The following is a 23,097-nucleotide window of genomic DNA, read 5'->3' as shown; positions in this document are numbered from 1 at the left end:
GGTTCCACCCTCTCCTTGTTTAATCCCCACAACAACCTTGCAAGGAGAAGACATGGACTGGCACCCAGGTCAGCCAGTGGGAGCTTCAGGGCCGAGTTGGTGGGTTTGAACCCTCGTCTCTCCCAGATCCCAGTCCGACCCTCTAACCACTGCACCACCGCTGCCTCTCTTTGAGTCTCTTACCCCGGAATTGGCCAGGCATTCCTGCCTCACTCTTCTTCTCCTCCAGTCCAGGCCAGGATGCCTGGGGTCATGTCAGGTAGCAAGAGGGTCAGAGTGGGGCCACTAAGGAAAAAACCAATGTCAACGCTAAGGCTGAGGCTCAAAGAAGAACAAGAGAACTAAAGAACACCGGGTGGATCAAAGAAGCTCAAGAGATCCAGCACTTGGCTCACACTCAGGATGCACAGAGTTTCTTTAAAGCCACAAAGCGGAGCTGTAGCGAGGTGATCTTGCGCCCTTGGCAGAACCACCCAGATTGCGCCCCCAGCCACGCACAAATTGGCTCTTCTTTCCACCTCTCTTCAACCCCCCCATTCAATTCCTCATGCACTTCACCTTGTAATGAATTCTTTCACAGAAAATCCAATATTTATTATTTATTAATAAAAGGTTTCAGCAAAGAAAATGACAATTTTATGTGAGTTGACTTGTTGTTGTTTTTGTAATTCACTTGTAAAACAATACACGGATAGGCCTAAATGAAACATACAAACAAAATCAGAGCAACTACAGTGGTACCTCGGGTTCAGGTCTGTTCTTAACCTGAAACGGTTCTTAACCTGAGGCATGTTTTCATTAATGGGGCCTCCTGCTGCCGCTGCGCTGCTGGCATGAGATTTCTGGTCTTATCCTGGGGCAAAGTTCTTAACCTGGAGCAACCACTTCCTGGTTAGCGGAGTTTGTAACCCGAAGCATCTGTAACCCGAAGCATCTGTAACTCGAGGTACCTCTGTACTCTATTCCGAATTTACAAATAGAAAGTGTAATGCTGGTGGTCAACAAAAGAGGTTTAAAGACAGTCTCAAGGCAAATCTTAAAAAATGTAGTATAAATATCGACAACTGGGAAACACTGGCCTGCAAGTGCTCCAGTTGGAGAACAGCCTTGACCAAAGGTGTCCTGGGCTTTGAAGACACTCGAACTCAGGGCGCAAGGGAGAAATGTGCTAGGAAGAAGGAATGCTTGGCAAATCCACACCATCATCAACTTCCCCCTGGGAACCGATGTCCCCACTGTGGAAGGACGTGGGGATCCAGAACTGGCCTCCACAGTCCCTTACGGACTCCCTGTTAAGGTCGTGTTCATGGAAGACAATCTGTCTCTCTTTTGAGGAGATTTCCCTGCAGTTGGCCGGGCATTCTTGCCTCACTCTTCTTCTCCTCCAGTCCAAGCCAGGATGCCTGGGGTCCTGTTGGGTAGCAAGAGGGTCAGAGTGGGGCAGGCAAGATGTCTCTAGGGGCCTCGTGGGGCCCACACCCCCTGAGATGGACCACGGTTCCCGTGACAAAGGCAGGATCCTGATGCCCCTCGCTCTGCAGAAGAACAGGAAGAGAGCATGCAGGGTCAGGACTGGGACCCTCTAGTCCACCTCCTGGTCTCATAGTGGCTGACCAGAGGCCCCTCGAGGGAAAGCTGCAAGCAGGATCTGACCCCTCCTGTAGTTTCAACAGCAATTGGGGCTCAAAATAATTTATTTGTACCCTGCCCATCTGGCTGGGCTTCCCCTGCCACTCTGGGTGGCTTCCAGCAAAGATCAAAACTACATTAGAACATCAGTCATTAGAAACTTCCCTAAAAAGGCTGCCTTCAGGTGTCTTCTAAAAGTCAGATAGTTCTTTATTTCCTTGACATTTGCTAGGAGGACGTTCCACAGGGCAGGCGCCACCACTGAGAAGGCCCTCTGCCTGGTTCCCTGTAACTTTGCTTCTTGCAATCAGGGAACTGCCAGAAGGCCCTCGGAGCTGGACCTCAGTGTCTGAACAATGGGGGTGGAGACGCTCCTTTGGGTCTACTGGGCCTTTGAGGCTGTTTAGGGCTTTAAGGGTCAGCCCCATGCTCAGAAACATCCTGGGAGCCAATGTAGGTCTTTCAGGACCGGTGTTATGTGGTCTCGGCGGCCACTTTCAGTCACCAGTCTGGCTGCCACATTCTGGCTTAATTGCAGTTTCCAGGTCACCTTCAAAGGGAGCCCCACGTAGAACGCATTGCAGTAGTCCAAGAGGGAGATAACCAGAGCATGCGCCACTCTGATAAGACAGTCTGCAGGCAGGGAGGGTCTCATCCTGCGTACCAGATGGAGCTTGGAGACAGCTGCCCTGGATAGGGGAGTGCAACTGGTGTGGTCGCTCTGGGTGCCGCTCTGGGTGTGTGGTGTCGTATCTGGTGTGGAGAAGTTCAGCTGAGAGTCACGTCACCACAGAACATTTCCTCTTTTTCAGAGGCTTGTTTTGATGAGACAGGAGAATCTATTTTCTTCTTTTGCTGTTCTGGCAGGAAATGGAGGCTTCACTCTATCCACGCACATGAAGTCACCCAAACTGCCTTCCCCAGGGGAGAAAAGCCCTGACCTCCCCCCACCAGCCCCCCTGGTCCAGATGCCATCGTCATCATCACCACCACCATTTTACTTGTATGCTGCCTTTCCACAGTTTAAACAATGCTCCATGACAAGATTGACATAGTTACAAACATAGCAAAGTACAGTGGCACCTCTGGTTGCGAACGGGATCCTTTCCAGAGGCCCGTTCACAATATGAAAAGAGCACAACCCGCAGCGATGCGTCTGCACATGTGTGGGTTGCGATTTGCTGCTTCTGCGCATGACATCATTTTGTGCGTCTGCGCATTTGTGAGCGGTGAAACCCGGAAGTAACCCTTTCTGGTACTTCCGAGTCTCCGTGGGATGTATCCTGAAAGAACGTAACATGAAACAAATGTAATAATAATAATATTATTCTGGGCGGCTTCCAACCAAGATGAAAGATACACTAAATGTAACATGAGGTATGGCTGTAGTCATAAAAATAAATAAAACACATCAAAGACTACATAACCAAACCAAACAATTTCCACATAAAAATAAAGATAAAAAAATTAATATCAAGAAAAGCACCCCCCCTTACAAAACTTCCCCCCAAATACCCCAGTCCTTGCTGGGCAGCAGCAGCAGCAGTTCTTAGGAAGCCTGTCACCCCCCCCCCACAGGTGGAGAGGGTCCAGCCGTCCTCTTCACATGCAAAAAAAGGGCTGCAGGTGCACACCTGAGAAAGGTGAGGGACCTGGGCAACAGGCTCTGGCGTCCCCTTGGTCAAAAAGAGCCAGGGGTCACCCTTTCCGTGGGAATGTTGTGGATAGTTTTGTTGTTGTTTAGTCGTTTAGTCATGTCTGCCTCTTTGTGACCCCCTGGACCAGAGCACACCAGGCACTGTTGTCTTCCACTGCCTGCCGCAGTTTGGTCAAACTCATGCTGGTAGCTTCGAGAACAATGTCCAACCATCTCATCCTCTGTCGTCCCCGTCTCCTTGTGCCCTCCATCTTTCCCAGCATCAGGGTCTTTTCCAGGGAGTCTTCTCTTCTCATGAGGTGGCCAAAGTCTTGGAGCCTCAGCCTCAGGATCTGTCCTTCCAGTGAGCCCTCAGGGCTGATTTCCTTCAGGAGAGGTTTGATCTTCTTGCAGTCCATGGGACTCTCAAGAGTCTCCTCCAGCACCAGAATTCAAAAGCATCCATTCTTCGGCGATCAGCCTTCTTTATGGTCCAGCTCTCACTTCCATACATCCCTACTATACGGACCTTTGTTGGCAAGGTGATGTCTCTGCTTTTGAAGATGCTGTCTAGGTTTGTCACTGCCATCTGGGGACGGTCTTTGAGGACACTCCTGCAGCAGGGCGGTCCGCGGATTCCCCCAAAGGGAAATGCAGGCGATTCTCCCCAGCTGGCCTTTTGGGCGCCCGAAGACAGGCTTCGGGTTGTCCGGGCTGCCTGCCAGGCTCCTTGCCCGCCCCGTCTCTTCTCCGCCCCCCCCCCAGGTTTGAGCCTCAGGCGCGGTCAAAGGGGGCTCCGTTGGGCAGAAGCCCCCCCCTGCACGCGCCCCCAGCCCCAGTCTAGCCGCGGGGCTTCACGTGCACAGCGCCCGTCTGGACCGAGCAGAGCCCGCGAGCAAAGCCTCCAAGGAGTCTCCCAAGGAGCCCGGCAGGTGCCCGTGCGCGGCTCCCTCTACCCGGCTTCTAGATCTATAGGCTACGGGAAGCGGGCAGGACGCGCGCCAGGAGCATCGCCGATCCGTGTCGCGCATGCTCGCCCATCACGAGCGACTGCGCATGCTCCGCCGCCAGCCTGCCCTCCTCGACTCGCCGAGGCAAGGGAGACGCGTGTCAAGAGAACGTGGGAATGCGGGGATGCGGGCAGGACGGGGGGGGAGAGGAGCGTCCGGGGAAGAGTCTCCAGCCGTGGGGTGGCCGGGGGGGGGAGCTGGAGGCGTCGCGGGTTTTCCCGGCTGCGTGTCCGCCCGTTCTCACGAGCCCGCCGCTTCCAGGCAGCCCTGTTTAGGGAAGCTTTTAATCTCTGGTGAATTATTGTATTTTAATATGTTGCTGGAAGCCGCCCAGAGTGGCTGGGGAAACCCATAAATAATAATATATATAAAATATGAAACTAAGTTTGTTGGCCTCTAAGGTGCTACTGGGCATTTTTTAAAAATATATTTCGACTGCATCAGACCAACACGGCTACCTACCTGAGCAGGTTTACCTCTGTTTCAAATCAGAACCAGTGAAGGCGGTGAAGGTCCTGTGTGAGTGTCTGGAGGCAGTTGGAGGATGGATGGCGGCTAACAGATTGAGGTTGAATCCTGACAAGACAGAATTACTGTTTTGGGGGGACAGGAGGCAGGCAGGTGTGGAGGATTCCCTGGTCCTGAGTGGGGCAACTGTGCCCCCGAAGGAACAGGTGCGCAGCCTGGGAGTCATTCTGGACTCACTGCTGTCCATGGAGGCGCAGGTCCATTCTGTGTCCAGGGCAGCTGTCCACCAGCTCCATCTGGTACGCAGGCTGAGACCCTACCTGCCTGCGGACTGTCTCGCCAGAGTGGTACATGCTCTGGTTATCTCCCGCTTGGACTACTGCAATGCGCTCTACGTGGGGCTACCTTTGAAGGTGACCCGGAAACCACAACTAATCCAGAACACGGCAGCTAGACTGGTGACTGGGAGCGGCCGCCGAGACCACATAACACCGGTCCTCAAAGACCTACATTGGCTCCCAGTACGTTTCCGAGCACAATTCAAAGTGTTGGTGCTGACCTTTAAAGCCCTAAACGGCCTCGGTCCAGTATACCTGAAGGAGCGTCTCCACCCCCATCGTTCTGCCCGGACACTGAGGTCCAGCTCCGAGGGCCTTCTGGCGGTTCCCTCACTGTGAGAAGCAAAGCTACAGGGAACCAGGCAGAGGGCCTTCTTGGTGGTGGCGCCCGCCCTGTGGAACGCCCTCCCTTCAGATGTCAAGGAAACAAGCAGCTATCTTCTCTTTAAAAGACACCTGAAGGCAGCCCTGTTTAGGGAAATTTTTTAGATTTAATGCTGTATTGTTTTTAATACTTGATTGGGAGCTGCTCAGAGTAGCTGGGGAAACCCAGCCAGATGGGCGGGCATAAATTATTATTGTTATTATTAATATTATTATTAATATTATTATTAAATTTTTATCATTATTATTATTCTAGGTTCATCCTCCCAGGCGCCTGCAAAAAGAGATCCAGGATGTCGTCGGAGCCCCCCGAGGGGCCCTGGGGCTGCCCGGCCCTCCGCGCCCGCTTGGAGGAGCGATACCTGCCCTGCGCGAGTGCCGATGAGCGCGCCCAGTTCTGGACCTTCTTTGAGCGGCTGCGGCGGCGCTTCCCTGGTGCAAAGGAGCCTCGGGAAGGAGCCCCCCTGGCTGAGCCTGGCCCCGGGGTGACAATGACGGGGGTCCCGCGGCCCTACGACCCCCGGCTACGCGCCAACCTGCGGGCTCCGCGTCGGGAGGTGTCTGGCGTGGCCCCCGAGCGCCTGCGGGAGTTCCGTGCGGCCCTGGCGCACTTCTGGGACTTTGGCCAGAAGCAGAGCTTCTCCCGGCTGGCGCGGCTGCAGCGGGAGCGTGCCGCCCTGCCCATTGCGCGCTACCGGGAGCGGCTGCTGGCGGCCGTGGCGAGCGGGCAGGTGGTGGTGGTGGCCGGCGACACGGGCTGCGGCAAGTCCACCCAGGTGCCCCAGTACCTGCTGGGCGCCGGCTACAGCCACGTGGCCTGCACCCAGCCCCGCCGCCTGGCCTGCGTGGCGCTGGCCCAGAGGGTGGCCTACGAGAGCCTCCAGCAGTACGGAGATCAGGTGAGCCTAGGAGGTATCTTTCATATTTAAAATGGATGCATCTTGTTTGTGATGGCCCGGCTGGCTCATTTGGGATCTGTTTTCTTGTTTAGGTGTTTTTCCGTTTTGATCCTCCCTTCCTAGCCTCCTATCACCCCTGGGGGCCACGAGTTTAGCTATCGGTGCTCCGTTTTCAAAAAATCTTAGTAGCTCTATCCTTTCATTTTTGAATAGATTTCTTTCTCTAAAAATAAAATTCACCAGGTTATGATCTAGAAATGTGACTGCACCCACATCAGCTTCTCATGACGGGCTTTACTGAAGCAAAAAGGCTAATTGGACAGCGTCTGAAGGACTTAGAGCAACAGAACAATCTGGCCATACTAAAGAAATTCTGCCCTCGGTATGCCATCCCCCCCTTCTCAGTTTGATTCCCTGGCACCATATTTGTATAAATTAACTATCCCAAAATACAGATGTGCCTTCATACTGGCCAGACTGGATGTGATGCCCTCTGCCGTACTTGAGGGCAGATCCCAAAAGATTCCAACTGAGAAACGACTCTGTCCCTGTGGGGATGGCAATCTGGAAACGGGCTCATGTTCTCCTGTCCTGCCCCCTTTATAAAGATCTGAGGAATGAGATCGTCACCCCACTCCTGCTTACCACCCCAGGCCGCCCATCTGAGGCCACATTGGTCTTTGTTTTCTCAGATCAAAATGATCAGACAACAGCAAAGGGTGCTGGGTTTATCGAGGGTGCAGTGAGATTAAGGGCCACTCAATGAACGATAACCTTGGTCATTTGACTGCCCTTTTTACCCATTGCTGTCTTTTTAATTGTATACATTGCTTGTTTTATGTTGCTGTGGTTGTTGGCTAATGAGAATAAAGTTTATCTTCTCTTACCCTGAGCATAGGCAGAGTGCCCTCTCCTCTCCTGCATGGCGTCCAGGGGGTTTCAGGTGGGCTCTTGGAAGAGGGCTGGAGGTTAACAGGAAGATTTTAAGGAACTATAAGAAATGACTCTCAAAAGCAGCAGAGATATGAGATGATCAGCCCCCCCCCCGAACTTGAAGCATGGGAAGTCCCAATAAAAAAATTATAATTCGGCAGAATATTTGGATTATTTGATATGCATATGTATAATTTGGAATATTTAACGTGATTGGATTGGATTGTTAAAATGGAAAAGTTAATAAAAAAAAAAGGAAGAGGGCTGGAGCTGGGGAGCATGTGGACCCAGGAGCATGTGCAGAGTGCCTGCTGTCAGAGGCACCAATGCTTCCAGAGTGGTGAGGACAGGGGGCTGGGTGAGGTGGGCATTGGCCTGATCCAGCCCTGCTCATGGACTGACGAGGTTGTTGAAACCCGCTTTGCCTGTGGAGCTGGTGAATCCCTGGGGGTCTTGTGTGCCCCTAGACAAGCCCCTCTCTCCCTCCCTCTGGCCTTCCTGGGTGCTGACCCCCTCCCCCCCCCGCAGGTTGGCTACCAGATCCGCTTTGAGAGCACTCGCTCGCCAGCCACGCGGATCGTCTTCCTGACGGAGGGGCTCCTCCTGCGCCAGGCCCAGCGCGACCCCTCCCTGCCCGGCTACCGGGTGCTGATTGCGGACGAGGTCCACGAGCGCCACCTGCACAGCGACTTCCTCCTGGGCGTCCTGCGCAGGATCCTGCCCGCCCGCCCCGACCTCAAGCTGGTGCTCATGTCGGCCACCATCAACATCCGCCTCTTTGCGGACTACTTTGGGGGGGCCCCGGTGGTGCAGGTCCCCGGCCGGCTCTTCCCCATCACGGTGAGGGGGAGCCCGGATGGGAGTGGGGGGTGGGGAGGTTGCGGCTGCTTCGGGGGGGGGGGCGGATCTGTGGCTCATTTGCCTCAGTATCCCTGAAGGGCACCGGGGTCCAGCTCCGAGGGCCTTCTCGGTGGTGGCACCCTCCCATTAGATGTCAAGGAAATAAGCAACTATCTGACTTTTAGAAGACATCTGAAGGCAGCCCTGTATCGGGAAGTTTTCAAAGTTCGATGTATTTCTCATGTTTCTAATATTCTATTGGGAGCTGCCCAGAGTGGCTGGGGAAACCCAGCCAGATGGTCAGGGTATAAATATTATTATTATTACAGTCATACCTCTTTGGGTTACACAGCGTGCCGAACCCGGAAGTACCGGAATGGGTTACTTCGGGTTTTGGCGCTCGCGCATGCGCAGAAGGACTAAATTGCACTTTGCGCATGTGCAGAAGACCAAATCGTGACCTGCGTGTGCGCAGATGTGGTGCTGTGGGTTGCGAACTCTGCAGGTTGCGAATGTGCCTTCCGCATGGATCACGTTCGCAACCCGAGTGTCCACTGTGTTGTTGTTGTTGTTGTTATGCCTGGGGACCAGGGGCTCTGAACAGGCTGACCTCTGCCCTGCCCCCCCATTGGATGTAAACCTCTTTTGGGGGCTTCCCTTGCAGGAGACTCTGGAACTCGGGGAGTGATGGGGCAGCAAAGGAAGGCAGGAAAAGGCCGTGCAAGGAGACTGCATGGGCCTTTTTCACTCCGGTTTCTTATAAGGCCCATTTGCCAGGGGTCGGGCTAGATGACCTTTGGTTCCCTTCCAATTGCACATTTCTCAGTTATTCATGTGTGTGTGTGTGTGGGGGGAGGTTTTGCTCTCTCCTCGCCCTTTGACTGCCCCTTCCACAACTTCCTAATTTGTGCCCTATCTCTGGAAACCTCCCCTGTGTTTCCCCAGCTTCACTTTTGTAACGTTGAGGGCTAGAAACCTGAGGTGTGTGGCAGTGGTTGTGTCATGATTAAGGGCGCCGGAGGCCTGGGCTCAGATCCACCCATTTGGGCATGCTGCCTCTCTGGGCGTGACCTACCTGACAGGGTTGTTGTTGTTGTGGGGATTCCACGAGGAGGGGAGCGTGCCCCCCCTTGAGCTCCCTGGAGATTGGCTGCGAAGGGAAGGAACGGCTGCCTGGCTGGGGAAGGGCCAGGTAGGCCCATCCCGGGCCGGCAGCATCTCACGGCTTGCCTCCTCTCTCCTCCCCCTTGCACAGGTCCTGTACGAGCCTCTCCGCCCCGAGGAGGGCGCTAGCGGGCGCAAGGAGAGGCTGGACCCCCGCCCCTTCCTGCGGGTGCTGCAGGCCATCGACCACAAGTACCCCCCCGAGGAGAGGGGCGACCTTCTGGTCTTCCTCAGTGGGGTGGCCGAGATCGGGGCTGTCGTGGAGGCGGCACAGACCTACGCCACCCACACCCAGCGCTGGGTGGTTCTCCCTCTCCACAGCACCCTGTCCGTGGCTGAGCAGGACAAGGTGGGTGGGGCCGGGGCTTCTTTTGGGGGGCTGCCCCTCCCAGCCTCCCGGAAAGAGGCTCCCTTGGGGCATGTGGGTCGTTCCCCGTGGGCCCTGGAAGTGCAAAATGCCCTCTTGCCTTGCAGGTATTCGACTTGCCCCCCCCGGGAGTCCGGAAGTGCATCGTTTCCACCAACATCGCCGAGACCTCGGTGACCATCGACGGCGTCCGGTTCGTCGTGGACTCGGGTAAGGGGCGGCCGCTTCTGCCCCGGGCTCTGGGGGGCAGCCGGTTTGAATGAACGAATGAATCTTTATTTGCATCAGCAATAAAGCAACAATACTGTATACAAAGAATGGAAATATAAAGTCAATTATATAAAGTACACTTTGGGGTTTTGAGTGAGTCCGTAGTCAAAGTGTGGATCTTATTCTGATTGCCCCAGCTAAAAACCTGGCAGCCTTTGCTGTCAGCTGCCCATCTTGATCTGCCAAGAGAAAGGGCCCTGGGGCAGTGGCTGGGCGACCCGGAATGGGCAATAAAAGAGGGGTGGTAATCTCATTCCTCAAGTCTTTATCAAGAGTGCAAGCCAGAAGGGCATGTGCCACAGATTCGGGACTGCCATCTCCACAGGGACATACCATATATACTCGAGTATAAGCCGATTTTTTCCAGCACATTTTTAATGCTGAAAAAGCCCCCCTTGGCTTATACTCGAGTGAGACAGGCGGCAGTGGCTTATACTCGAGTGGCCAGAAAGGAGCCATTTTGGGCTGCTTGTTCTTCCTCCGCTGTTGCTGCCGCCACCACCAGGTTTGTGGTGTGGTGAACTGGCTTATACTCGAGTCAATAGGTTTTCCCAGTTTTTTGTGCTAAAATTAGGTGCCTCAGCTTATATTCGGGTCGGCTTATACCCAAGTATATGCGGTAAGCGTTTTTCGTGTGGAATCTGTTGGAATCGTCCAGCCGAGGGCCAGACATTCAATCTTCTGAGAGTAAAAGCATGTTTATATTTTAGGCTTGCTTGACTATGCAGACAGGGTGCCAGAGAGTCGAAATGGGAAGGTGGAAAATAGCCCCACCATGAGCAGAATTTCCTGATTGTGGCCAAGCTGTTCTGATGCTCGATATCATGGGGGCAGCCAGTCCTTTGTGGAGACCCTCACTGAGCTTGTCAGCATGAATTTGGAAGTTGGCATCCTGGCACCCTTGAACCTCAACCCCCCTCTCTCTTCCAAGCCACTTTCTAGCCCTTAAGGTGGAGAGATTGTGGGCCCAACCAGGTGAACCACCTGAACTTCGACTCGGGTGCAGGAGGATTGTCTGGGGCCCAGGGCCTCCAGGAAGAGCTTTATTAGGCCAGCCAGAATGTTAGCGGGTGCCATGCAGCAAGATATTCCTCTTCGGAGGAACTCGAACGTTTGCCCACCAGGATTCTGTGGCATTTTGCTTTCCCTAGTAACAGTATCTCCCTGGTATTTCTGAACGTGGGAACCCAAGCGTCGCCTGCAGGATCAGGCCAGAGGGGACCCATCCAGCTCAGCCTCCTTTCCCCCCAGTGGCCAACCAGGTCCTGTTATGGGAAGCCGGCAGGCAGGATTCAAACACAGCTCTCCTGCAATTCCCAGCCACTGACATTCAGAAGCATCGCTGCCTCTGACTTCTGGAGACAGAGGAGATCTGGCCTGGCTAGGAGCCCCCGGAAGCCTCCCAGAATCAAAATCTGTGCACCCCTTGATTGTAGCAAAGCTGTTTGCAAAAAAGATAAAAATCAGGGGAAATTCACATTATTTTAGAGCATGCAGAAAGTACTGGAACGGGTTAAAATTCACATCAGCTTCCTATTAGCATATTAAAGAGGATGGCAGGTCAACTGCCACAGTCAATGCGACTTATGGGGCAAGGGCCCCCCCTCTTCCTGGTCTCTCTCTGGCAGGGAAGGTGAAGGAGCTGAGCTACGACCCCAAGGCCAAGCTGCAGCGCCTGCAGGAGTTCTGGATCAGCCGCGCCAGCGCTGAGCAGCGCAAGGGCCGGGCGGGCCGGACAGGGCCGGGCGTCTGCTTCCGCCTCTACGCTGAGTCTGACTACGACGCCTTCGCCCCCTACCCCGTGCCAGAGATCCAGCGGGTGGCGCTCGATGCCCTCGTTCTGCAGGTGGGCAGAGGCAGGGGGCACCAACCCCTTCGCTCCGGGGGGGGGGGCTGGGACCCACTTTTGGTTAAAATCTTTTTTTAAATTAAGTTTCATGTTACAGATTTAAATTAACAACATCAGTTAGGATTCTACTCCCCTCCACCCTTCCGTGCTTACCATTCTCCATTTTTACCTTGATTTTTAGCGCATTGCAAGTGTTACTCAAATCCTGCCCAAGTTTCCAGTGCTGGGACTCAGTTCTAAATGGGCAGCTGCCTGTCAGGGACTCCTCAGCTGCGAGGGGTGGACTAGAGGACTCTCAGGGGTCCCTCCTGCCTCTACAATTCTGCCACCTCAAAAGAGGGACTCCTTCCCTGGAGGGTTTTTGAGCAAACGTCGGGGGGCCATCAATTCTTTAGCTGAGATTCCTGCAGTATTTTGGGGTTGGACTAGAAGACCTTCAGGGGTCCCTGCCATCTCTACAATTCTGTGATTTCAGGGGTGGCATTTGTGGGTTTTTGGGGGTGAAATGGCTGTTCTGACCGGGGCCGGATTGAGGTTTGATGCGGCCCTCAGCTCCTGAAGGCAATGGGGCCCTTTAAATGTCCAGCTGTCCTTTGTCAACAACAAATGGTCGCTGGTTTTGGTGTTGAATATATGCTAGATGGTCATTGATGGACCTCATGGGTATCTCAAGCCCTTTGCCCATGTTGCCCTGCAACCAGTCCATGCGGAATGTGGGCACCCCATATATAGAAAGGAGCAAAGCAGTGATATTTGAGGGAGCAGGCGAGTAGAGCCGACACAACACAAAACACAGTTGCTGTAGGTTAGTTTCATTTTATTTGTTTTTTATACGATAATCTTTATTGTCATTGTCCCACACAGAACAACGAAATTGGAAAAAATCTACACCAGACATTCAAAAACCAACACACCTGCTATCCCAGCCTGGTTAGCCCCCTAAAAACTCTAATACCCCCATAATTAAATACAATATACTCCCATAGAGACTACCTTACACTGCGTTTAAAACCGAAATCGCATATTATATTTATATAATAAATATATCTTATATTTTGGAAATGTACATCCAGTTTTTTCCCCTTAAATTTTTCTGGGGCCCCCAAGAGAGTGGGGCCCTAAGCTAGAGCTTATTTAGCTGATACCTAAATCCAGCCGTGGTTCTGACACACAGTGAGTGGGAAGACAGACGGCGTTCCCCATAGCTGGTAGAGCATGAGACTTCATCTTAGGGTCATGGGTTCGAGTCTCCCGTCAGGTGGCAGATTGCAGCGGGTTGGGCTGGATGACCCTTGGGGGGCCCCCAGCTCAACAATTCTGTGATTCCTTGTCCGAAAGGAGGGGCTGCGTCCTGCCACTGGGGGGGGGAGGGATTTGGCATTGGGGGACAATGGAGGAAGCCTCCCTCCTGGGCTCTGTTCCCCCCCAGATGAAGAGCATGGGGCTGGGCGACCCCCGCGCCTTCCCCTTCCTGGAGCCCCCCCCGCCAGCCAGCCTGGAGACGGCCATCCGCTACCTGAAGCAGCAGGGGGCCCTGGACCCAGAGGAGAACCTCACCCCCATCGGGAGCCTCCTGGCCCAGCTGCCGGTCGACGTGGTGATTGGTGAGTCCGGGAAGGGGGGGCCGCGGGGACTGGGGGGGGGCGTCTGTGCCAGTCACCCACGGGAGCCTCGGCCGGATGCCCAGCTCTTTTGATTTGGCTTTGGGTTTATGTCTTGTGTTGTGAGCATGTGCAGAGTGCCACGGGGAGACTGCCGGGGGGGGGGAGGGCTGAGAGCGGGGGCATCTCTCCCCCTCCCCATGCCAGGAATCCTATTCTGGGTGAGAGCCGGTGGTGTGGTTAGAGGGTTAGGCCAAAATCAGGGGAGACCAGAGTTCGATTCCTCCCACTCAGCCATGAACTTCCCATTTTATTTTATTTATTATACAACATTTAAGATACGCTTAAACAATACAATCTATAGAAAACATACATTATATACATTACACTAATACACACCTAACGTAGACACACCTTACACATTTGACTTCCCACTCTTCGCAATGTGTGTTGGAGGAGGCGCTGCCTGGGGGGGCGAAGGGGCTCTTGCTCTCTGGCTGAGGCTGCCCCCCTCCCCATTTGTCTGCAGGGAAGATGCTGGTTCTGGGGACCCTCTTTGGCCTGGCGGCTCCCACCCTCTCGGTCGCGGCTGCGCTCAGCGTCCCCTCCCCCTTCCTGCGCAGCAGCAGCGGGCGCAGCGACCCGGACTGCGCCACGGCCCGCCGGCCCCTGGAGAGCCCCCTGGGAGACCCCCTGACGCTGCTCAACGTCTTTGACGCCTGGGTGCAGGTGGGTGAGGAACGCTCTGTCTCCGCCTGATCTGGGAAGACCTTTTCTTCTGGTGGAGCCTCCAGCTCCAGGGGCAGTCTATCTGGAGTCCTGGGTTTGGGGGGGGCATTTGGCCAAGGGGAGAAGAGGATTCTGGACTGGATGGGCCCCTTGGGCCTGATCCAGAGGGTCTCTTCCTGGGTTGTATAATTTTTACTAAATTTTCTGTTTTGCTTTTCAGAATATTCATTTAAACAACCATAAAATATCAATAACTTCCCTTCTTCACTTTTCACGGTTCATTCCTAAATCCCTGCGTATTTTACGTAAACTAAAACCATTCAGTATTCCATTATTACATGCATCAAAACTTATTTATGCTGTTGAATTTATCTTAATGCCGTCCATGTTTGCAAACATACATAATTCCCCCCCATATAGTCAACAAACATTTTCCAGTCTTCTTTAAACTTATCTTCTTCTTGCTCTCTTATTCTATATGTCAAATCTGAAAGTTCTGCATATTCTGTCCACTTAAGTTACCAATCCTCTTTAGTCGGGACCTCGCTTGTTTTCCATTTTTTCGGCTAACGAAACATGGACCGCAGTAGCGGCATACATAAATAACCTTTTTTGACACCTGGGAATTTCAGTCTGAATTCTCCCCAATGAAAAGGACCAGGACTCTTCCTGAGTTTCTGCCTTCTGGCCTTTGTCCCTGCGTTCGTCTGTCTCGGTCCGGCCTGACGGAGTCGAATCTCCTTGTTGTCCATTAGGAGAAATCGGAGAATCGGAGCGGATCCCGCCGTTGGTGCCGCCGACGGGGCCTGGAGGAGCACCGGCTCTACGAAGCGGCCAACTTGCGGCGCCAGTTCCAGGTGGGTGTGAATCTGGGGGAGGGGAGGACAAGGGGTTGGTCTAGATGGCCCCTGGGGTGCCCCTTCTGAGCGCACAATCCCTCTGTGTCCAGGGCAGCTGCCTGCCAGCTTCATCTGGTGCGCAGGATAAGACCCTCCCTGCCCGCAGACTGTCTCGCCAGAGTGGTGCATGCTCTGCACCAGGAGTCAGCAAAGTTTTTGTGGCTTGGGCCGATTCACAGTCCCACAGATGCTGCGGTGGGCTGGAGTGTGCACATGCATGCGCAAATGCTATTTCTGGTGCAGAGGAGGCGTGCGCCGGCCAGTGTCATGGAAGGCGGTCCCCGCTCTGCGACCGAGCAGGTGGCAGGGGTCCATGGCACTAAATGGCCTTAGTGCAGTATACCTGAAGGAGCGTCTCCACCCCCAATGTTCTGCTCGGACACTGAGGTCCAGCTCCGAGGACCTTCTGGCGGTTCCCTCCCTGCGAGAAGCCAAGTTACAGGGAACCAGGCAGAGGGCCTTCTCGGTAGTGGCACCCGCCGTGTGGAACGCCCTCCCACCAGATGTCAAGGAAATAAATATGACTTTAGAAGCCCCTAAATAATAAACAACGTGGGTGGCGCTGTGGGTTAAACCACAGAGCCTAGGGCTTGCCGATCAGAAGGTCGGCGGTTCGAATCCCCGTGACGGGGTGAGCTCCCGTTGCTCGGTCCTAGCTCCTGCCAACCTAGCAGTTTGAAAGCATATCAAAGTGCAAGTAGATCAATAGGTACCACTCCGGCGGGAAGGTAAATGGCGTTTCCGTGCGCTGCTCTGGTTCGCCAGAAGTGGCTTAGTCATGCTGGTCACATGACCCGGAAGCTGTATGCTGGCTCCCTCGGCCAGTAAAGCGAAAGATGAGCGCCGCAACCCCAGAGTTGGCCACGACTGGACCTAACAGTCAGGGGTCCCTTTACCTTTACTAAATAATAATAATAGTAATAGTAATAATAATAATAATTTTTGTTATTCTCTGCCAGGAGCTGCTGCGGGACCACCAGCTGCTGGAGCCCCCCTCCCGGCCCAGCGACACCCACGCCCGCCAGAGCCGCCACCGCAAGCGCCGGGAGCTGCAGCGGATCAAGAGGGAGCACGATCGGGGGGAGGGTCGGCGGAGGAAGGTGCTGCGTCTGGAGGAGGAGGGGGGCAGCTCTTCCTCGGGAGGGGAAGGGGACCCCCAGCGTGGCGTTGACATCCAGGTGAGGGGGTTCGGAGGGGGCCCTTTCCCTCGGGGGCCCGGCTGCCGGGCTCTTCCTCTGTTCCCATGAAGCCTCCCAAAGCAAGGAAGGATTGGACTCTGATTAACAGAATACACACCAGGCTTGACCAGCAAGATTCTGGGAGGAGTGTCAATAATAATAATTCCTCTCCACCCCTCAACCCAGGTCGTTTTACTCACAAAAGAACTTTTGACACACTGTTCGTAAGAACCAATCCGATATCCTATGAGCATTGCAAAAACCTCACATGGGACAAAGTCAGATCAGGAGAAATCCTGTTAACTACAAAGACTACTCTGAGCGTGCAGCCATAGCTGAGAGAGAATAAAACAGGACTAGAGGGATGCATTCAGCAAACCCAGAGGTCATAAACAGCAATAAACAAGAGAGGGAGGATGGGTAGAATTTACCTTCTCTTTGTGAACTCTCTTCCTGGCCCTAAGATCTATCTAAAGATTAACAAACTACATCAAAGTAACCTATTCACGTTATGGCCTGGGAGGCCTGGGGCAGCAACCGGCAACCGGTCTGTGTCCTAGAATGCTTATATGTGCTTGTCAGAAACAGAGAAATGGCCAGCAGAGGAAAATGGCAGAGATGGAGAGGCTTGTGGGGTTTGATCAGAAATTATTGCCAATGAATCAAACCCAGTCAATGCCAGGCTTTCATCGCCGAAACAACGGCTTGAGGCATAGCTCACCGTATTTTATTTTTCGCTCCATAAGACGCACCTAGTTTTTAGAGGAGGAAAACAAGGAAAAAAAATATTCTGAAAGAAACAGTGGATGTATGATTTTTGTGGTTCATGCTGTGGCCACAGACATGTGATTTGACGGTGGGTTTGGGGTAGCCCAATGCAAAAATCCTGAGGATCCATGGGCTTTTACCTCCCCCCCTCCCAGGCAGCCTCCTTTATGTCTAGTGTCCCTGATCTCCTTCCCGATCCATTACCGATCAGCTGCTTCCTTTCAACACTCCCTTCCCTCTTGTTTGCCTTAGTGTCTTTTCCTTAACTGGAGCAGTTTTTTGCTCCTCCTTTTCTTCCAACTTCTCTCCTTATTGCTTTAGTCTTCCTGTTTCCCCCCTTTGCAAGTTTGCTGTCTTTACCTCCCCCCTCCCAGGCAGCCTCCTTTATCTCTAGCGTCCCTTATCTCTCTCCCGATCGGCAAACGATCAGCGGCTTTGTTTCAACACCCACTTCCCTCTTTAAAAATAAAAAGCATGATCTGCTTTTTGCCCCTGGGCAATTTGGCTCCAGGGACCACACACTTGCTCCGTAAGATGCACAGACATTTCCCCTTACTTTCTAGGAAGAAAAGAGTGTGTCTTATGGAGCGAAAAATACGGTATAATTCCTCATAGTAATCCCATCTGATCACTACATCCCAGTCCAGAGGCAGCCTACCTTGGTCCGTGGGGATCTCTTCTCGCACCTCGGCCCCCCTGATCCTTGTGTTCCCCCCCCCAACAGGACGTCAAGTTCCAGCTGCGCCACGACGTGGCTGAGCTGCGTGCGGCCTCTTCTGTGGGGCAGGCCCTGTCGCCCGGCCGGCTGGCCCTCCTGCAGCTGGTCTTGGGGCGCGGCCTCTACCCGCAGCTGGCCGTGCCCGACCCCTTCAACCAGACCCGCAAGGACTCTGACCAGGCAAGTGCCAGGGCCCCCAGTGGGTGGGGGGAGCTGGGAGGGTGCTGGGCCAGGAGGGGCCTCAGGAAGCAGCCCCCCACCCTCTGTCTGCGCCCCCCGCCCCCACGCTGAGCCCCCCTCCTTTTTGCTCCCCAGATCTTCCACACCAGGGAGAAGGTGGGGGTCGTTCTCCACCCCACCAGCGTCTTTTCTGCCTCCCCAGAGCTGCTGCAACCAGCACAGGAAAGGGGTCTGGAACGTGGGGGGCAGAGAGGTAAGAGGGATCCCCCTGCCGCCCCCATCCAGGCATCAGGGGGCTCTCAGCGTCTTGGGCTCCTGCACCCTGGGCCAGGGGAGACACTTGGAGGGCAGAGTGGGGCGGGGCATGATCCTGTACTGGGTGGGAATGAGCAAACTCAGCCGTGGGGAAAAGTTGGAGCCAGGACTGCGAGTGCGAGTTTGATTGAAGCGGGAATTGAAGTGGGTGGCCGATTCCTGGAGGTTTTTAAGGAGGTCTGTGTCCCTTCCAGCTCTGCAGTTTTTAAGCAGAGGCAGGGGGCCCACCTGCCATGGATGCAAAACAGGGGGTTGAGCTGGCTGCCCCCTTGGGGTCCCTTCCAGCCCCACGGCGATGCTGTTCTGAGCGCCTGCTCTGTCGGACCCATCTAGCTCAGCCTCCAGTCTGGGGGAATGTTGTGGATAGGAGGAGAGGATATATTGATGAAATATTATCCTTCACTCAGGCTGGTGAGTCAGTAGCAGAGTACACCCCCCAGTATATAGCAGGAAACTAGGTGGTAGATTCGTTGGAATCTCTTGAGTTATGCCAGGCATAGGCAAACTCAGCCCTCCAGCTGTTTTGGGACTACAACTCCCATCATCCCTAGCTAACAGGACCAGTGGTCAGGGATGATGGGAGGTGTAGTCCCAAAACAGCTGGAGGGATGAGTTTGCCTATGCCTGGAGTTAAGCATTCTAGTCTGGCTTTGTCCAGATTGGGTTTTGTTCCTGGTAAATTTCCTTTTTATCCCTCCTAACAAGAATAAACACACAACAATCTTCTTTAATAGTAATGATAAGAAGTTTACTCACATTCAGTTCACAGTTGGTTCCCTGGAGGAAGACTTTAGCTTGTAGTTACAGAAGAGAGTTCATCCCATATGGGGACGGAGCCATGTGCGGCTGGCTGAGAGACATCTAGGTGGAATAAAGTGAAGAAGAAGGGAAGGTGGCTGCATGACCAGCCCTGTTATGGGGTCTTACAGCCCATCTAGTCCAGCACCCTGTTCTCACCTTGTGGTCAAGTACCCACACGAACCTAGGAAGTGAGACAGACTTCCTCTGGACATGGAAGCTCCATGAGAACGTGAAAGGAGCTTTCTGGGGCAGAGTGTGGGGCAGCCTGTGAACCTCTCCTTCCCTCTTTCCAGATGCCAAGGAGGGCCTGAGCAGCCACCACCAGATCCTGGCCTTCGTCTCGCTGCTGGAGACAAACAAGCCCTACCTGGTCAACTGCCTCCGCCTGCCAGCTCTTCAGGTGAACGTCCCCCCTGAGTGAGGGGACCCAGGCGTCCTGGCCCTCTCCCCTCCCCTCAAACACCCGGGCACCTCTTTGGCAGAGCTCTGGTGGCTGTCTGCTGAGGATGCCACAGCTGTGACTCCTGCCTCGCAGGGGGTGGGGCTGGATGACCCCTGGGTGTCCCCTGCAATCCTGTCTCTCTCCCCCTGCCTCACAGGCGCTGCTGCTCTTGGCCCGCTCCCTGGACACGAACGGCGACTGCACCCGCCTCGTGGCCGACTCCTGGCTGGAGCTGCGGGTTCCCTCCCCGGAAGCGGCCCTCCGCCTGCTGCGTGCGGCCCTCCGCCTCCGGGCTTCCTGGGAGAAGGTCCTGGACCAGCAGCTGGAGAGCCGAGGGGCTCGGGGGGAGGAGGCTGAGGAGGGGCGGCCCAGCGCCCGGCAGGTGCGCCAACTCACCCAGGAGCTGCTGGACTTCCTGAAGGCCGAGGTGTGTTTCCCAGCCCTGCGGGGCAGGCAGAAGAGGGTGGGGGGCGGCTGGGCCAGGTTGGGGGGGTCTGTGGCTCCTGGCTTCCATGCAGGAGGCCCCAAGAGGCTGGAGAACGCAGATGGGGAGGTCGGATCCTGCTTCCGGGCATCTCCCTAGAGACACCAGGTGCAGCAGCTGGGCTGTTCTTACTGAGCCTCCATATCCAGAAGGGGAGGGCCTTCTCGGTGGTGGCCCCCGCCCTGTGGAACAGCCTCCCACCAGATGCCAAGGAAATAAATCTGACTTTTAGAAGACATCTGAAGGTAGCCCTGTTTAGGGAAGTTTTTAAGGTTTGATGCTTTGTTGTGTTTTTAATATTGTGTAGCCCAATGGGCGGGGTATAAATAATGAAATGATGCGGATGATGATGACGATGTCCCCCGTTCTCTGATTCCCTGGCCAGCGAGAAGTTCCAGGGGCAGGGCAATGGAACGTGGATTTGGTCTCCTTTGGAGGAGACAGCACTGGAAGTTTAACCCTGCCATCGTTTGATGCTTTATTGTATTTTTATTATTTTGTTGGGAGTTGCCCAGAGTGGCTAGGGAAACCCAGCCGGATGGGTGGGAAATAACTAACTAACTAACTAACTAACTAACTAATAATGATGATGATGATGATTCCTCTGCTGCCCCCCCCCTGCAGGTGCCCTACGGCCTGCGGCGCCTGATGCCCCTGGAGCAGCAGAACCTCTACGTGGGTCCTCAGGCGGCTTCTGCGGGAGGGGAGATGCCCCCCGGCCTCTTCCAGGGGGTGGAGGTGACCCCCGACGAGGAGAAGGGCGGCTGCAGAGTGGGCAGCTTCTTGACATTCAACTGCCTGGCGGTGAGTTCAGGGGAGTGGGCACCCAGAGGCCCTGTAGCCCCGTCCTCTGTGGCTCAGGAGCGCTCTTTGTCCTCTGAGGGGGAGGGGGGCAGGCGAGGGGGCAGGCTGGAGGCTGGTTGTGGGGCACGGAGCCTGCCTCTCCCTTGCCTGGGGGTGGGTGCCAACCCCTCTGGGTCCCTCCGTCTCCCGCAGGGCACAGAGGGCGACCTGTACAGCGACTGTCTGCGCAGCTTCTGGACCTGCCCTCGCTGCGGCCTCTACATGCCCTTCACCCCCATGGAGCGCCTGGCTCACGAGGAGACCTGCCAGGCCCCGGGCCAAGAGGGGGAGCAGCCCAGCCAGGAAGGTGAGCCCCGCGGGGAGAGCAGGGGGCGGGCGCTGGGGCATTCTCCCAAAGGCTTTGCAGTTTGGGGGCTTGCAGGGGGGCTGGGAGGGACTTTGTTCAATAATAATAATAATAATAATAATTTTTATTTATACCCCGCCCTTCCCAGTTCATAAACCAGGCTCAGGGCGGCTAACAACAAATTTAAAACACTTACTGTATTTTTTGCTCTATAAGACTCACTTTTTCCCTCCTAAAAAGTATGGGGAAATGTGCGTGTGTCTTATGGGGTGAATGCAGGCTGCACAGCTCTCCCAGAAGCCAGAACAGCAAGAGGGATTGCTGCTTTCACTGCGTAGCAATTCCTCTTGCTGTTCTGGCTTCTGAGATTCAGAATATTTTTTTCCTCGTTTTCCTCCTCCAAAAACTAGGTGCGTCTTGTGGTCTGGTGCGTCTCATAGGGAGAAAAAATATGGTGATTATGAAAGCAGCATAAAATACAGTATAAAAACATGAATAACAATAAAATTCAAAATTCAAAAATCAGTTTAGGGGAAATAATCCTTAGATAATTCCCAGGGCTAGCTGGCTGCATTGGTCCTGCTTGGGCCAGCGAGGAGGCCAGGGGAGAATTAGATGTGGGCTCTCAGAGCGGGTGAGGGAAGGAAAGGGAAATAAAAGATCAGGTTCTCTGCGAGGGAAGAGCCCCGGTTCTTCGTCCCGCGAGATTTTTCACAGTGCGGTTTGCAGAGAGGGTGAAAGGACTGCCAGAGACGACTCTTGGAAACATTCAAAATAAAAAATAAACCGAAAACAGATCAGGATGCGCAGCCACACTTGACACGCCTGCGGAGCCTCGTCTAAGAAAGGAGGTTTGGGGCAGTGCTGCGAAATGCCTTTCCTGATTTCAAGTGGCAGAGAGTTCCGCGGTGCAGACGCTGCCACGCTCAATGATGGCGCTTTTACAAATGCAGAGCAGGGATCGTGAGGCACCAGTCGCTGGGCCAATTCCGCGGATCGAAGCGGTGGAGGGGGGATAAATATCTGGGGGGAGGCGACCTCGCAGATAAACTGGTCCCGGGTTGTGAAGGGCTTTATATGCCAACAGCGACACCTTGAACCTGGGCCGGGTGGCAAAGGGGCAACCAGCACAGATCCCTGAAGTGCTGGCAAGGCCTCTCTCCTGTCAGCAATCGCGCTGCAGCATTCTGTACCAGCTGCGGCCTCCAGACCAGGAGCAAGGGGAGCCCCAGGCTGCACATTTTTGGGGCGCTGTGTTTTGTGTGAGTATTTACAAGTTTCTTGCTCCTCCCCAGAAGAGGAAACGGAGACCCCATCGGGCACCTCTGCCCTGCAGCGCCCGTACCACTGCCCCACCTGCCAGCAGAGCCTCCTCCTCACGCCCACCGAGATCCTGCGCCACCGGAAGCAGCACCAGGCGCCCCCCTGAGAAGTGCGGCCCTGGCGGGGGCCTCTCGAGGTCGGGGGAGCCTGGCATGGGGGTCGCCTTCCTCCTCCCCCTGGTGCTTTCCCTCAGCCTCACGGACTGACCCCCTGCCCCTCTCCTTCCTACTTGAGCTGCTCTGAGCCTGGACTTTGGGGGGGTCTCTTTACACCTGGAAGACTGTAAATAACAAGGTGTGGCTTTGATTAAAGAGCTGGGCTCTGCCTTGTGGCGTCTAGTGGGGGGGCCACCCTGGAGCAAAGGGCCCCTCGATTCCCCCAAATCCAAGAGTCCGTCTGGGTTCAGGAGCAATTCTGAAGAGCAATACTCTTCACCAGTGGAGAGACGCTTGGGTCTTTCTTACTATTTTTTTCCAAATTTTTTTATTCATTTTATAACACAAATAAACAACACAAACAGAAAAACAGACAAATTCTTGTCTTGTCCTTATTTTTCCTAAACATTGTTAGGTGAGCTTCCCCAAGTACCCCTCTATCTGATTTTCATTTTACCTCATCTTTAGCAGTTTAAATATATCATATTTTAAACCATTTTTTTAATCACCCTTACTTTTACCATAATAATCTTCACATTTTATCCTTTATAAATAATACTGTTTTAA

At 54.2% G+C, this 23,097-nt stretch overlaps 1 protein-coding gene across 3 annotated transcripts; it reads left to right on the top strand.

Moving 5' to 3' along the window:
* Window positions 1-4,325: 4,325 nt before the first annotated feature.
* DHX34 (DExH-box helicase 34) lies at window positions 4,326-22,887 on the top strand. 3 transcript variants are annotated; one of them, XM_081921924.1, is made up of 17 exons: window positions 4,326-4,374; window positions 5,722-6,364; window positions 7,826-8,137; window positions 9,393-9,650; window positions 9,776-9,878; window positions 11,567-11,784; window positions 13,217-13,391; window positions 13,918-14,117; window positions 14,873-14,974; window positions 15,976-16,194; window positions 17,687-17,860; window positions 17,996-18,113; window positions 19,270-19,376; window positions 19,576-19,845; window positions 20,527-20,706; window positions 20,899-21,052; window positions 22,348-22,887. In XM_081921924.1, exons 2-17 carry the CDS (start codon window positions 5,759-5,761, stop codon window positions 22,479-22,481), a joined length of 3,330 nt encoding a protein of 1,109 aa, XP_081778050.1. In that variant the 5' UTR covers window positions 4,326-4,374; window positions 5,722-5,758; the 3' UTR covers window positions 22,482-22,887. The 3 variants fall into 3 exon arrangements, with proteins under 3 accessions (XP_081778050.1, XP_081778049.1, XP_081778048.1); XM_081921923.1 differs by lacking the exon at window positions 4,326-4,374 and adding an exon at window positions 4,774-4,794; XM_081921922.1 differs by lacking the exon at window positions 4,326-4,374 and adding an exon at window positions 4,805-4,843.
* The last annotated feature ends 210 nt before the right edge of the window (window positions 22,888-23,097 follow it).

Source organism: Podarcis melisellensis, assembly GCF_964234715.1.
Source record: "Podarcis melisellensis genome assembly, chromosome: 8".
Taxonomy (NCBI): Eukaryota; Metazoa; Chordata; class Lepidosauria; order Squamata; family Lacertidae; genus Podarcis; species Podarcis melisellensis.
This window is presented reverse-complemented; position numbering and strand designations above follow the sequence as displayed.